This window comes from Ascidia mentula, chromosome 8 (genome assembly GCF_947561715.1).
Source record: "Ascidia mentula chromosome 8, kaAscMent1.1, whole genome shotgun sequence".
Lineage (NCBI taxonomy): Eukaryota > Metazoa > Chordata > Ascidiacea > Phlebobranchia > Ascidiidae > Ascidia > Ascidia mentula.
The window spans coordinates 16,058,909-16,075,069 of record NC_138573.1 but is presented as its reverse complement, the minus strand read 5'-3'; the positions used below and the strand labels follow the sequence as shown (position 1 = coordinate 16,075,069).

The window sequence follows — 16,161 nt, the reverse complement described above, 5'->3', positions numbered from 1 at the left end:
CAGTTGACGTGCTTAAAAAGAGGTGCGAAATGACGTAATATTGGTTTTGAGCATGTGCGGTTGCGTAATGAGTTGGCCGCTGTACGCACTTTCGTATCGTGTACTCGCTAAACTTTTAAATATTAGTGGAATGTCCCCTATACACACTATCTGTCCTTGGAAGTGTTTGACACAAAATTGCAGAGACATTTGTATGTTAATTGGTCTCAGCTAGTGAAACAAGAATGTACAAGAATGAACACTATTCCTCGAATTACAAACCTGTATTTACGAGTATTAAAACTTATTTCAAGAGTTTTAACTATTAAATCGTTATACGATATTAACAAATAACACGGGTAGCCCATAAAGCATACGTTTTCTTTGTTATAAAGACGAAAATTTCTGCCGACACAATTACCAAAAAAAAAGACCCAACGACTTCTGTTATTATTACGGTAACTCTAATACGTCTATTAAAGGTACATATTTGACGATTTGAAAGTAGGGACAATCTGGAATACAAATATATTAAACAGGGCTAGAAACGTTTGCGGAAAGGGGAAGTTGGATGGGGATATAAGCCAACCGTTAATACTCAATCTTACACGGATGACACCCATTAGGTTGCGCACACTAAACCAAATGCCAAACAGACTTCATTAACAAAGATCACCACAAGAACAACAAAGTAAAAGCCGTGCGCCCGACGACGCAGACATGGCAATTCCGTACAGACGACTTGGAAAACATACGAAAGTCCTTCTAACGACCTTGCGTTTTGCTGCATCACGCCGAAAAGATTCCAAAAACTAGCCTGCAGCCACCGCGCATTCCGTCTGGCTTTGTTCACACAAAGTAAATTCTTGTTGACGGTGCGTCATACTGTGATTTGGCATAGATAGCTATCATTTCCTCATGATTAACCTTTGAAACCCAACTATTTTATGAGGATTTTTTTTAACAGACTCTCAAACTATAAAAATGGTCAACATCTGGTGATGAAACGCGTTTCACAAAATTTTCGTACCATCGTTGATTTAAGGGGGAGCACAATGCCAAAAACTTACAAATCTTAACATTTCTAAACTGCAACTATAACGTATAACATTGCGTCAAGCGTTTGGATAGCCTTGTTTATCATGGCTAGCCATTTTGGTAGAAAGTCTGTCAATGGAATGTATTTCAAAGTTCATTTGCATCCGACAATAGCTTATGATTGAAAAAAGCAAGTATTTTCACACATAAAAACACACCTCCTTTTTAAACACCAAAGGACTGCGGATAAACCCAGCATTGGATGTAGGAGTTGAGGTGTTAATTTACAAAACCATTGTGAGTCAACAACTTTGTGACATCAACTATACACCAAAAAGCATTAACAAAGTTATTACGTCAGACATAGTTTTTCCATACAAAAGTTGTATTACTCAATCGATTACATCATCATGCGTGATTGCGTTTGATGTGGTTGTTTACAGGCAAGTTCTTTCAAAAGCGTGTAAGCGCAACGTCAAACAAAATACCAACAATTATGTCCACCAGGTTACGGGCAGTTCAACGCCGACACCGACGGTTACAAAAAATAGGTATTGAAAGTCGCAAGAAACATGACCTTGTTTCTTACATATTTATTTTGCACAAAAAAGGCAAATTAATGAATATTCAGACTGCCAACCACGAAATAGGAAATGGATTTAATTACGCACGACACCAAGTATCCTACTTTTTAAATTTAAACGAACGCTAAGCTTTTGTGGGTAGGTTAATTTAAACAACGATACAGTGATCGGTGATAAAATAGGTTCGAAATCAAGTGAAAACGACATGCAACGAAACGTCAAATGATCACGAACGCAATAATAAGCGTGGTTGGACCGACGTCACGAGTACGCATGCGAAAATGCTTTTAATTGTATCAGGAAATAGGGCATATTTAACGACAAAAGATACGTTGCACTTATCACGTGAATTTTTTCACCAATTATTAAAATATTTAACGATAAGATTTATTATGGTGGGAGTTTTGTGGCCAAGTTAGTGAGTTTTTGATGGGGGCATAGACGATCGATATAATCGTACTGTGAAAGTTTCTAGAGTAGAAATCTCCTCCTCCTCACTTTGTTTAAAGTGTCAATTTGTTGCTGAAAAAGTCTAGTTAAACTATGTTTTTGAAACATGCGCATATTTTCTTTATTGCACACTAAATATCATTGCATTGCCTTTTATTGACATAAAAGCTGCCGTGCCCCCAGTCAAAAGTTCAACCAACGCAGCATAAAAACCAACTCCACAATTAAACCCGTTTGACTCTCACCTAACATTCCTCGACAACTTTGGAATGTGAAACACGTTTTCAGGTTGTCTAATACATATTAGGAAACCCCATGTAAGGATATAGCCTGCATGGTAATACCGGTTCGACCGGTTTGTCTGTTACAAGAGCACGTTCGGTATGTTTAACCTTTAAGCCGCGAGTTTGTATTCCAACCATATTATCGGGAAAACAATCGACACATTGCTGACTCGGCCAAAAATAATCCCAGACGCATAATACCGCCACATGTGTATTGACAACGTAAACTAAGACGCCGGCCGGCTTATTCCTTTTACGTGCATTCGCGGGATTAACAAAAAGGTGAGATTTATTCAAATCAAAGAAGAAGGAATGAAAAATATATGAAATTTGGACATTTATGAGGATTTTTTAGCGTTGAATGTGAAGATTTTAAGGATTTTTTATCTTGTATTTTGAAGTGACACAATCACGTTTATATATATATTATATATTTGCAACAAAACATTGGCCACTTTTAATACGTCAACACCTGATTGCGAAGTTTCTGCTTCTGTACCCCGCAATTAGGTAAATACGCAGGGAGCGAGTATGCGTGATCAAGTCCAAAAAACAACACGTCACAGTTTCCAACTGTTCACGTCACAAAGCATGTCTGGCCAAGTTTGCCTGGGCGCATTTTTCTCGAGTGAATATAACAACAGATGCACAGAAACGAACCTTGGCCACAAGGCGCTTAACTTTGCGCACCTAAATACCAAACGTCACGAGTACCTGCCACAAAAACAGGTTTAAAACCTGGTTTCTGTGAACTGTTCAGCAGTGACCTTCTCATTAGAAAGTGGCAGTGTCACCTGAACTTGTTAAAAACGCAGCATGGTACAATCCACTGAGACATGGACACGCTAAGTGGAGTCAATTTGATCGCAAGAAACATTGGCCCAGGTGGGGTGTAGAACTAAATACGGGACTAAGAAAACGGCACCTATATGTGTGGGCGGGTGGTGCAAGCTTTTGATCTATACGTGAAGTACGTATTTGTCAAATATTTGGGTTTGCCTGTATATCCGGGAAAGGACAAATGTTATTAATAACGTGTGAAGGCCTTCTCACACGGCTCGATAGAGAGGATTGTTTTTTTTTAAATTATTGAAAATTACAAATTGTTAATCGAATTCGCATCACTTCACTACAATTCATTCATTCTGCTTCATCGCGATTTGTTCGTTAAAAAAAAAAACCTTACAAGTGTAACAACCTGCGCAGGAATCTATACCAGTTTCGGAGGTAAAAGCGCAACTCGTCTGACGTCACAGATCACGTGACGCGAACCATCCGTGCCGAGAAGAAGCGTATCTGGTACAGACGTCATCGATTAATGTTCGTGTGCTATAAAATGGGGCTCTGTATAGTGTTTAGCGACAGTCAGTGACAACTGTTTGTCAAAGTGCGAACTTTGTTGTGAGATGTTGTTGTGAATTGGCTTGAGAAATATTCTACTACCGAGACCTAAAAATAAATAAAACTAAGCGTTTTAAGATAGTTTTTGTATCTGACGGGCAGCGCAGCTATACTGATAAATATATCAAAAGAGCAAAGAAAACGAAACGAAAAAACCATAGGTTTGTAAAAAAAGTAACACGTTTGCCTCATAGAATAAAACAGTTTAAGCATCAAACGCAGAAATTGCAAAATCATATAGGATGATTGCTTAATTAATAAAACTGAACGCTGCAAATAACAAGTTCGGTGGGTTTCGGCAGTCAAACACGACCCGTGCATGGAGCACGTTTCATGTTGTAAACAATAATAACCGCATCAAACGTTCCAAGTGGCGCTACTTACAACAAATCGCCAAGTTGAAATGGTTGTAAATTCGAGCGAAGCACGACAAGAATTCGTTGTCCCAAATTGCTAATTGCAGCTGCTCTTTTGTTGTGGAAATTACGAGAAGCTTCTGATTGTCCTTTCTACCTTAAACGGCATTAAACACTTGTAGAGCGTATGTTAAAGCGCGCTTAATTGTGTGCATGCCTGATTTCTCGCTTTCTCCCACCGCCGGCTCAATGTTTCGGCGAAGATCCAATTTAAACGTGCGATTGGAGTTCGAATGTCAAGTGTATGATTAAAGACCAGTAACAATGTCGTATTTTCCCACCAGACTTGTGCGCAATCCTATATAGGGCAACGCTACACTCACACTTACCAGATAAGCTGACTAAATTCAAAAGTTGATAACATGATGAAAGGGATGTCGAACCTCATCCGAATCTCAACTTTGTTCTTGATTGCAGCCGCCATTCTTCCACGAATGTCTAATGGTAAGATTTTATCTCATTATAACTTACAGAAAGTAAGGTTGTGATTTTTATGAGAAGAACATATTTGTTTAAAAATAACCCGAACAGTTTTGCACGACATATGAAATTTATAGGCAGTGCTTTTTTGGAAAATACGATATTTTTTTGACATAACTCATTTTGAGTGACATCAAAATTTGACTTTATTTGCTGATTGCATTAAATATCGTGACATTTTATTGAATATTACATTTAATTCTAAATGTATTTACAATGGGAAAGACAAAATTTAACACAATGCTTACGCCAACGAAAGTTCGGTATGCATAAATGTAAAAAAATTCGTAACGTTTCTCACAAATTTGTAAACTTTTCTTTTTTATTAAGGCATCAGCTGCATGGTTTGCGAAAACGCAAACAGTTACGAGGAATGCGACAGGAAAGGAAAGATCGAACTGTGCGGACGAAACGAGGTGAGATTTTCTTATGCCACGATTGTTTTCAACCTTAAACAAAATACTTTTGGTGCTCGAAATTTTTACACGTGCTTTTTGGAACTAAGATGCAAATTACAGTTTTGAAAATGGCATTCGTGCGTTCGTCGAGTGTCAATTACCTGTTGTGACAACGTGTAATTGTTTTGGGCGCTATGGTGCCAGACCTGGTACACCGAGCGGAAAACGCAAAACGGATTAAAAGGCAAAAAGTTCGATCCTGCGTCGGCGAAAACGCAGGTTTGCGCATTTGGCTTGAAATTATTAGTCTGGAAAATTTCCCATTTTAGAACAACACTAATGATACAGAAATGGACGTTTTAAACATCGCTGCCTGCGCCAAAAAATCGCTTATTAAGCAATGAAGGTGATATTGGAAAATTTGGCGTAAGTTTACAAATTCAAGACTTCTGCAATCCAAACGTGATCAAAAAAACGTTTGAAAGAGTTGAAGTAGATTAATTAGGTTGTATTAGAATATGTGTTTTTGCCACAATATTTTCGGACCGTGCGCAGTGTTTCACGAAAAATAATCGCCCGCTGATAGCATCTGGCGATCCGTGTACCGCATCCATATTCGGACTTGTTTAAAAAAAAACGGAACATTCCAGAAACGTTACCACGCACGCGATGTCGTCTTCGGATAAGCTGCCCATTAACAAAACCTCGCGAGCTTGGCTTTGTTCGAGAACAATAGATACACGAGATAAACGGGAAGCACCAGCGCCGAGAGCCTCGGGCAAACGACATGATGACGGTGCAAGGCTTCTCGCCTCCGCACGTAATGTTTTGATGCAGGAACAGGGATAGGTACGGGCCGGCGAAACACCCCTGGGCCACGACGAAATATAGACTTCAAAAACATTTGGCAATTCCGCGGGTTATTAATAACGTGATTTCAACATGACGCAAATTCGGTTTCATGGCGAATTTTTCCGGCTATTTTCAAGTTCGAATGCGTTTCGAAAATCGCGTTAGTTTCGGTCATCTTTGTTTTATTTTTTTCGGATGCAAGCGTAAAAGCCACTTTCGTCGTTGATTCAAAACCGGGTAAAACCGATAATTGAGCAAATTCGTTCAAGATTGTTTGTGATGTCATTTAATACGGTTTCGTTATTCGGGAAGTCTGCCAACAAAAAAGTGCGACTGAATCCCGGCAAAAGATACCACTGGAATGTGTTGTTTCTGTCAAAACGTTGCGTCTGTATATCACGAAACTATTTCATACCCCGAAAAAGTACTATAAAGCGTTACGAGACGAGTGCGACACAATCGTGCGCCTCAGTCACAAAAAAACGAAACTTACGTGGGTATTTAGAAAGCGCCGCAGTTGGAACCTCGCCCATTTCCCAGTAAATGTTGACGAATTGTATGCGTCGGAATTACTGGTTCAAAAAACCGTCATTTTTCACCAGACAATCAAAACACTAATTGTTACCCGCTGGAAACATCACGGTTAAAACAATTCCTCCACAAAACCAAACGGCCGCCACTCTTTCGCCAAGTAGCAATTTCTCGCCCGTTGTCTGGGTGGTAACAATGACAAATACAGTTATTTGAACGGTTTAAAGTCGCAGTCCCGTGATTGCAGACAGTGCCAGTGTCGCCATTTCCCACTTCGTGTGATTATGACGCTGATCCACAATACCGGGCAAGACTGTCCATTCCGGTCAAGCCGGACCCTAAAGCAGGACGCTTGCCGGACAAATTACCGTGTAGTTAAGGCTAAAGGAAATGATAATTAGACATATTTTGGAACTCGCTTGATCGGTAGGGGTGTGGGATGCCGGGGCTTCATTTTATGCGATAGGCGAGGTGTTAACGCCTAATAATTGGTGGTTGGCTTTTTCAGGAAACCGCTAAACGGTTTCAAAATCGTATTTTCGGAAGGATGTTGCTATTAAACAAAACTTTGTAACACAAAAACCTTACAAATATAGCGAGTTCGTGACTCCAGTGCTCATAATCGAGAAACTACTTCTGACACGCTAATTGTTTATTCCAAGAAAACAAATCATTGAACCCATATGCAAAGTAACAGGTGCCGTTTTAAGTGGCGGCCTTTGGAATTTTACGTTAAAAGTGAGAATGTGGTAAATATGGTATGTCTAAAAGCCGGCCCGAACAAATGAACTTTTCACTAGTCTGTGTGTGGTATGGGAAACTTTCCGGGTGGCCAGGTATAACCAGACTGTAAGCTACATTGTGTTGCCCACAAACATACGCAGCATGTTTTTGTGAATAAAAGTAAGTTGCGTTTTCCTATTAAAACCGACAAAAATAGCAATAAACGGGACAAATAGTTTCAGTCCAAATGGGATCTTTGGCAATACATTGAAATAAAACAGTCTTTTATTTTCCACAAACGTTATGCAAATCTGTTTTTAATAACTCTGCACAAAGGTCTAAAGTTTAAGGGATTAAAAAACTTTGGATCCGCGACACTTCAGATCCCGTACAAACTTTTCCGTTTACTTAAAAGAATTAATCTACGTGCATAGACATCTGCTCCGCGAAATTATTCGATCGGGAGTCGAACGTGACACAAACGCACGCGTTAAACCGTTTTTGGACCGAATCACATTCTCTCTGCCAACTGTAGTAAACTATCGGTCAGCAAAATATTTCGCAGAAACCTATAGGCATTAACGATGGTTGGTGTATTTTGCAGGACTCGTGCCAGACCGAGACCAGGACCTTCGGCAGCAAGGAGAAGCGGTACACGGTGATAAGAAAATCGTGCAAGTCGGGAAGAGCTTGCAATCGCAACTACGGACAGGTGACGACTTCTCGAACACAATTACGGAGTGATTAAATTCGAGCGAACGTCGTTGAAAGCGCGGCGAATTATAAACACATAATAAACGCGAAGCGTCGAGGACAAAATTTATGGCGCGCTGTTGTCACGATTTCGATGGAATTCTGTTTTCTGTGTAAATTGTAGAACGGATCAGGCGCTATTTTGACTCACCGGGCAGTAATTTCTGCTTCGGTAAGGCGGTTTTGTGTAAGAAGATAACGTCAGAATCACAATAGCGCGATCGCATCTTGTGAGTTTGAACTTTTCACAAGACAAAGACAAGAAACAAACTTACATGAAAACTTGCAATCGTTTGAAAGGTCGGTTAATCATCGCCGTGTACGGCAAACAAATGTCTTGCCGATAGGCACCATCGCATGTAAATGCCACCAACCTTATTCTTTAGAAAAACGATTTACGTTTACTTTAATCTTTCTTATCCAGCCAAAAAGTTTATTATCAACCACTTTTTCATTCAACTTAACTAATTCCAATACAGTATTTCATATCATAGATTTTTTTTTATTTAAATGTTAAAATTGCTACTCCAAAAAATCGCAACAAATTAACGAATTTGCAGCAAAATAGAAAACTATGTACTAATACTATTATATGTTTACGTTGTAGAACCCTGGACTCGCGTGGTCGCCCACCCAGTGCAATCAGGCTCTCATCAACTCCGTGTGTCGATGTTGTTGTGCCATCAACGGATGCAACATCGGAAAGTCCAAGTGTTTTGGAGGTGAGTATTGAAAACACACGACTGGCGGCATACGCTGACGCATTGGATTATTTGGGATGATTTTTCAGTGAGCAAGCAAATTGGACACGAAATATTGCCTTGATTGTTATCTTTTCGAATAAATTGGCGCGACACGATCACAGACGCGGCAAATTTATCGCAATTGAAATCGCTTAGAATAATATTGGAAATGTATCGTCTAGACTTGGGAAGATTCCTTCAAACGTTTAGACAGCAATATTCAAACTCGCAATTTCCAAAAACTTTTCTTACTAAAATCTGGCAATAAACACCGTAGTAACCGAATTCTAAATCGCAACTTTTGTATTTGTATTTTCTACAAACACTTCTGTATGCAGACAAATACCTAAACATTATGTGACAAAAAACTTCACAGATTTGTAAGTGCCAAAATAATTGAAGTTAGGTTGTGTGAAAACACAAGGGGTTTACACCAATAATACTTTTTAAACCAATAAACACGTCCTTGTTTATTAACAAATTTTAAATTCGATTGAATGACTTTCCTTTTTCGGTTGTCAACGGCATTTTATCATTGTGTATGCGTTTGTAGGATGTCCGTACACCCACACCGAACCCGAACACGGCACCTACAGTTGTACGAGCGGAACAGGAGAGGGAAGCGTGTGTAGATTCCGATGCGACTTTGGTTATGTAGTGAGAGGATCGGCCGTTTCAAGATGCGGTAAGTAGTTGTAACGACTAAGTGTAAATTTTTTTTGGAGATTAGTTTTGGAGATTGCTGCGCACAGACACAAACCACCATGACTTTGCCTTTGTGTTGTCGAGCGAAGTGGTGGGTCGTCCAATATTTGATAAACTAAGGAGAAAAGCTTTCAAATTCGTTACAGTGTTTTATGCAACCTTTAGTATTCTCCCAAAACCTACAAACCAGTTTAAACATTTCAATTAAACCAACACAAAAATTAAAATCGTAAATAGGACAAGCACATAGCGCCATTCAGCAAAAAGTACGATAACGATGCCTTCAGCATGGAATTCTGTCGATCGTGGAAGCGCAGTTTCCTTTACCACACCACAAGCACTTGAAAGGACACGAAAACTGGTTGTTTCACGCGTGCATGGAATTGTCGCATATCTGACCAAGAGAGCACTGTCACTTTTAATCCGTTTAACATTTGGCGATAACTTGACCTCGGTTAAGCGGTTGGTGAAAAACTACTCAGCACCGAGTAAAACGCCAAGCCGATGTTAAAACAGTGCGGTTTAGGCTGTGATATCTTTAAGCCAACCAATTGGGCTGGTTAAGTGGATTAAATAGACGCAGGCGCAATGACAAATCCTTTGATTTGCGCAGCTTGGTGATGATACACGTGTTGTTGCGGTTTCCATTGCGTGACCGTAAGTAGTCGGACTCAGTTACGCAAAACAAACACAAGTCCAAGCAGTGAAGTTTACGGGTCAAACCAAAAACAACGTAAGGTTTGACGACAAACCGCTTGCAGTGAGTTCCAGCTATCTCCCGCTGTATGATTTCGCGCAATTTTTCTTTAGTTCCGGAATCTGGTTAAAGGCTGTGGTTGTTTATGAGATCAAAACCTAACTATGATGGATAGGGTTTAGAGCTGCCAGTATTGCTACAATACGTTTTCCGCGGCGAAGGTCAATTTTGTTTGCTGCGATGACAAAGCACGAGAGTAGAAAATGTATAGGGTTATCCACCGTTTAAACAAATAATAACCTATTTCACCGCCTAAAATATTGAAGCAAGTTACCAGTAGTTTTTGTCAAATACCTTTTGCGGGGCAGCAGCAAAAATTTAAACCCGTAGCGTTGCTCAACATTGACGAATGTTTTTAATTTAAACAGGTAAAAACAAACAATGGTCATCTCCTACCCCGACTTGCCGCAAGGTGGCGTGCAACCCCGAGGTCACAGCTCCTGTTGACGGTAGATTTTGGTGCACGAGAAACAACAACGTCGGAAGTGTCTGCAGGTTCGTTTTCGTACTAGTTAAAGAAAAATCTCAAGCATAAAAACACGAAAACGATAGAAATAAATCAAGAGAAAATCGGATGAGCTTACTGACGTCATCAATTACGTCATAAAAAAAAACATTTTTTATTAACGAGAATCGCGTATTATCTAAACAGCCAAAAATCACGTTTCGTTACGCTGACTTAACCTTCAACAAAATAACAAAGAAAGCGACTCCGAGCGCTCATCAATGTTTGAATGTCGGCCAACGTCATTTAACTACGTGACAACTCGCAACGAGCCGCAGCTCTTACGGCAAGGGTTGTGCCATAACGTGTATCAATCTGCGCAATGACGATGAGGTTCATCATAAAGTCATAATGAACTCCAGATTCGTTGGCCACTGTACCCCGAAGTGTAATACATGCGAGTTTCCTTTTCGTGACTTAACCACATGGGTAACTTGCGTCAGCGGAAAGAACAACCAACGAGAATTGGACGCAAGTCAGAGTCAGAGACTTTGGATTGCGCGCAAGATGACTTGTGAAATTCCGGGAACTGTTCGACTCCACGATAATTTCGCGTGAAAAAATTGCAAAAAAATTAGGAATGCAAAACATTGAAATTAATCAATCACATTCACGTAGGATTTTCAGATTTAATTTTGAAAAGGCTTCCCATGCATAGCTGATCAAAACGAGGCTTACCGTATACGATATGAACTCGCCACAATGTTTCCGCTAAAAAACTTTGCGTAAATCTTAGCTGTATAAAATTTGAGCATCCGCAAACTGAATAATAATTCCTGATCACATATTTACGACAGAACTTTCCTTCCAGGTTCTTTTGCAACGAAGGTTTCGAGTTATTCGGGTCCCGTATGGCGATTTGTAAACAGGAGAAACGGGGAGCTCGGTGGAGCGACGGGCAGCCGGTTTGTCGCAAAACTGTGGTTGAAGTCGATCCCAACAGACCAGATGGTAAGGAGACTAAACTCAGTTATGGTCGCATCATGAAAAACACAGCCAAAATCGTGTGAATCTTCTCTGGTCGCTTGTGTATTGCCACCCATGCCAAAATACGTCACAATAGAATTTATTACGTCGCAGCGTGGACGTTGTGACGTCAAATAACAGACAACCACTTTGAAACGTGATTTACGTGCGGAAATAGTGATTACCGAGTGGAATTTCCACTAATGTGTGTAAATGTGACGTATTTCAAATAGAATTGGAATCAAAATTGAGAGGAGTTCGTCGTTGAGTTATATTAATATTGCCAAACTCTTCGGAACACAAAAACCCATTTTTTGATGGGAAGACAATGATAACAAATACAATGGCAACAGCAAAATTATTCCTACTTTACTATATATATTTCTACCCAAATTGCAAATACAGCACTAAAAATACTGTAGGTGGCAACAAAATTCCACTTTAACCCAACATTGTTACGCGCAGACTCGCCGCTTTTTGGAATGTGCACACAAGGCAACTTGCCTAAAGTAAGCCACAGTACAGTCACATGCGACCAGGAAGAAGCAAGGAGCTACGAACGTGGAACTGTGTGTTCTTACACCTGCGACGAAGGACGAATCCCCACCGGGCTTATGGTTACCACTTGCAGGGGTGTCGAGGGCAGTTATTACTGGAGCGAAATGGAATTTACATGCCAACGTGAGTTTCTTTACGCGTAGCTTGAATTTTTTTCTTATCGAGCTTCAACCTCGAATAAATTGCCAACAATGTCTAAACGACCACATAAATGTAACCACAGATATGTGTGCGTACCTATCACTACTTTTCACATGACACTTGATGACTTACCGCCTACGCTTATTTAAGGGCGTTGCCCTAGGCGCAGCGGATTAAAATATAGCTGATCTGACAAGGTTTGGTCACCTGCTGCCTATGATGTGCGGTTACAAACACCCGTAGCATCACGTTAGAACGTTTGCAAATTAACCGAGGTTGCCTGATACGAACACCCACGCATTATTGAACAGACACCTACTTAATAAGTTACACCTTGTTCGTACGAAGTGGCTGATAAAGAGTTGCATGCCGTTAACTTGTTTGATCGGTGCAAAATCAGGCTTACAAAATTGCTTAGTCACGAAATATTAAATCGGGAAGCAGCTGTGCGTTTTTGTGAGTCTCAATCTTCTCAACGGAAACTTATAAATTACACCCTTTTTTTACATGGCCACGTTGATTACCACAAGAATAACCGAGACTTTTGCTTTATAGCTCAATGTCGCCCTCGTGCGGTCACACTGGAACACGGTACAGTTGGTTGCGTCGGCGAAGGACCGAATGAAGTCTGCACGTTCGAGTGCAATTATGAAGGCTACTTTCTCAGGGGGGCTGACACCGTGCGGTGCAATGTAGATGAAAGTGGTGCCGCTAGGTGGAGCGAAGAGTTTCCAGTTTGCGACCACGAATGTGAGTTATCTTTACATGTTTCAATAACAAGCTTCGATACAGGTTCCCTTGGGAATTTATTTGTGATTCTGATAATGTAATGCCCTCTGTATAGATAATAGACTGCCTCATGTATTATGGGGCAGTATATTTATTTTTTTAGATCTGGTGACATTGTCACTAAGCACAACCGTGCAACATTCTTTGAAAATATCAACAACATATTATTGTTGCAGTGGTTTGCGATGCGCTTGAGAATTTGCAACACGGCAGCGTGCAATGTACAAACTCAATCTACAACCAGGGTACGACTTGTACTTTCGCTTGCGAACCAAATTACCGCTTGGTGGGGTATGAAAGTTTGGAGTGTGTCACGGAGATGAACGGAGAGGATCAATTTGTGGCGTGGACTCACGAGACACCAACTTGTGAACGTAAGTAGAGCAATTACAACAGTTGAAAAGTGATATATCCATCACGGTTCAGACAAACCCAGCTAGTTTTAATTTTGTTGGATAAAACAGATGACAAGTTAACAAGGTATTTGAGCACACTCTATTTCCAGAAGTTATGTTTTGCAAATGCCAACGTCCTTGGCGACTTAACCAACTGCAATATACGCCTTCTTCAAAATCTCATCTTTACAATCATAATGTTTGTGTACAGTGGTGATGTGCCAAGTACAAAAGCTTCCGCACGGAACTGTGAACTGCACGAACGGAACAAACATTGGGTCGGAGTGTTCCTTTACATGCGAAGAAAACTACGAACTAATGCCTGAAACTTATTGCAAGAACAAGTGCATGCCCACTGGGAAATATGACTCACATCCGGCCTGTTGTGAACGTAAGTATTGTTTTTGGAATGTAGCAAGCCATTGAATAACATTCATCAAGGCATGTTTTCTAAGCCAATTCCATTGAAAACTAAAATTGCTCTTTATCTAATGTCGTTGTTAGCAATTCTTTGTGTTCCAAAAAGCGAGCGATAACACAAAATGCTTAAATTTAGTTGAATAAAACTGGTTTCGAATACCTTGTTACAATCATTCAACCCTTCGGTGGTTATTTTTGAGGTCTTACGCAACAAAAATCTTGTTTGCAACCAAAAACCTTACTTTTTTGTCACATCTTACTAAACATCTTACTTTTTGTAGCGATTTGTCCACCAATGGTTCCTGGCAATATGTTGGTGCTGATTGAAGCGTCAGAAGAAATGGACATGAAGGATTGGAACGGATTTGTATCAATCGTTATTGACCTGCTAAGGTAAAAACAAACTTTTAGGTCGCGTGTATGACCCACAGACCCTTGTAGAGGAAAATATTACAACAAATAAACAACAGTCCCTTCTTTAAAATCTTTGTGTTTCGCATCAAAGTAATAGCTATGTCAGATTGCAAACTACAGCGATCCAATCAATAAGATATGAAGAAAGTTTCGGACAAGATAACAACTTCGTGATTTACTTACAGCAATCTGGTGCTTGGCGACGAATCTTTACGGGTTGCGGTTCTGCCCTTCAGCGATGGACTGCAACATTCTCATTTCATCAACTTCACGAGCGATCACGAGCATCTCGTGCATCAAATTACTCACATGAACTTCCGTGACGTCAGAGGAGGTGGGAAAGCATTTAAACAAAGTTTCCACTGAGAAATATTCCGCAACTTTTTCTGCACTTGGGAGCAGATTAACGCAGGCATTATTTTTACACACTGTCCTTTAGGTGTGGTAGATATATACAGCATAAATAAACGAATGCAAAGAGTACATTAGGTGCAACTCTCCACAATGCTCCATTAGAAATAGCCTTGCTTGTGCAAGATTATGCGGGGTTATTGTTGCCTGAATCAACCAAGGCATCGTCTCTCACCTAGGACATTATGCGAATCGAGAATAGAAATCTTTTCAACAGGATTTACGAAGAATGAAATAATTTAATGTGCTGACTAATTTCCATGGCAACAACAAGTCGCAAACTTTAATATAGCATGCACCAACTTTTTAGATTCTGCACTACATTTGGCGCTACAGAATGTCCCAGATTACTTTTACAATCTTGCACCACGTGTTGGTGGATCGGACGACCAGCTGGCCTCAGTGCTGGTTTTCACCACAAGAAAATCAGCCAATTCCGAGCAAAACAACCTCATTAAAGCGGCAGCCGATGAGCTCAGTGATCATTATGAGGTCGGTTATTTCACTCAGACTTTTGCAAACAACTGCAAACATTAAAAAAAATCATTTAGCATATCAGCTAAAGGAATAAATTATACAGTGCCGCTTTTCAATGGTGTAACCATCAATCCTGCTACTTGTGGCAAGGACAAACTTCATGTAACCGGTCTTTCATGACAAACAGCTGCAAACCGTTCGTGACAAACGCAGCCAGTACACTCTGTCACGGTTGCCATGCCAGTCACACATCCTAATATTGTTGTGTTTTGCAGATAATGGCAGTGGGGTACGACGACAAAGAGGGTGACATCGAAACTGTGTTGAACTATATCGCCGGGGGAGGCTCGTACGCCAAACTTAAACGTGGTCGCTGCGTGTCGTTGTGGACTGACCAAGTTCTTGAGCTCATGAAAAAACGTCTTTGCCGACAGAGAACCTGCCTGCACAGAAATCACGCCCATCCACACGGCGTGACGCTCGTACCAGTTTAAAACGTTTGAGGTTGTGTAAAAAGGCATATAGTCATTGTACCTACACAGCGCTGCGCCAAGACGACGGACTTCCGCGGGACGCTTTACTTTTTATACACTGAATGCTTGGACAAATCGTTTCACTCGGATCGTGTTTTACTCGAGATTTGATGCAGCTCTCCACAAAAAATTTAGTACAATTAAGATTTATAGTGCGGTTCAAGTGTGTGTTTTTTTTGCATCGACATTTCACTAAAACTTTTAGTCGATAAAGTTTTTCTTTTGTTTCAAAAAAATACAAGCCGACTACAAGTGATGTGGCTTGAAAACATCACAACAATCACAGTCATACGTTCGGCACAGTGCATGTAAGTTCAGACACTGACTGGTGCACTCATTAACATGGATTATAAATATTTTAACAATGTTTATAAGGTTGTGCATTTTTTTTGTTATTTTTTCTTCTTGCTGTGGTTTCTTTGGTCCTTAAATGAATTTGTGCAATAAATTATTTGCGT

At 40.3% G+C, this 16,161-nt stretch overlaps 2 protein-coding genes across 3 annotated transcripts in view; one reads left to right on the top strand and one right to left on the bottom strand.

Annotated features, from left to right (window-relative positions):
- Window positions 1–4,500, bottom strand: part of LOC145910931 (P-selectin-like) — a 19,997-nt gene extending 15,497 nt beyond the window's left edge. Inside the window, exon 1 of one of the 2 annotated variants that reach the window (XM_082998155.1) lies at window positions 4,482–4,500. The gene's annotated coding sequence lies outside the window, so the exon portion shown is untranslated. Of the gene's footprint in view, window positions 1–4,120; window positions 4,162–4,481 lie in introns of those variants that run through there. The other variant, XM_082998154.1, reaches the window with a different exon arrangement.
- Window positions 4,441–16,161, top strand: LOC145910929 (E-selectin-like). Its single transcript, XM_082998153.1, has 15 exons — window positions 4,441–4,596; window positions 4,963–5,048; window positions 7,741–7,848; window positions 8,497–8,611; window positions 9,186–9,317; window positions 10,463–10,589; window positions 11,411–11,550; window positions 12,031–12,246; window positions 12,820–13,014; window positions 13,230–13,427; window positions 13,660–13,839; window positions 14,150–14,261; window positions 14,468–14,616; window positions 15,004–15,185; window positions 15,446–16,161. The coding sequence occupies exons 1-15, from the start codon at window positions 4,515–4,517 to the stop codon at window positions 15,662–15,664; spliced, it is 2,241 nt and encodes a 746-aa protein (XP_082854279.1). The 5' UTR covers window positions 4,441–4,514; the 3' UTR covers window positions 15,665–16,161.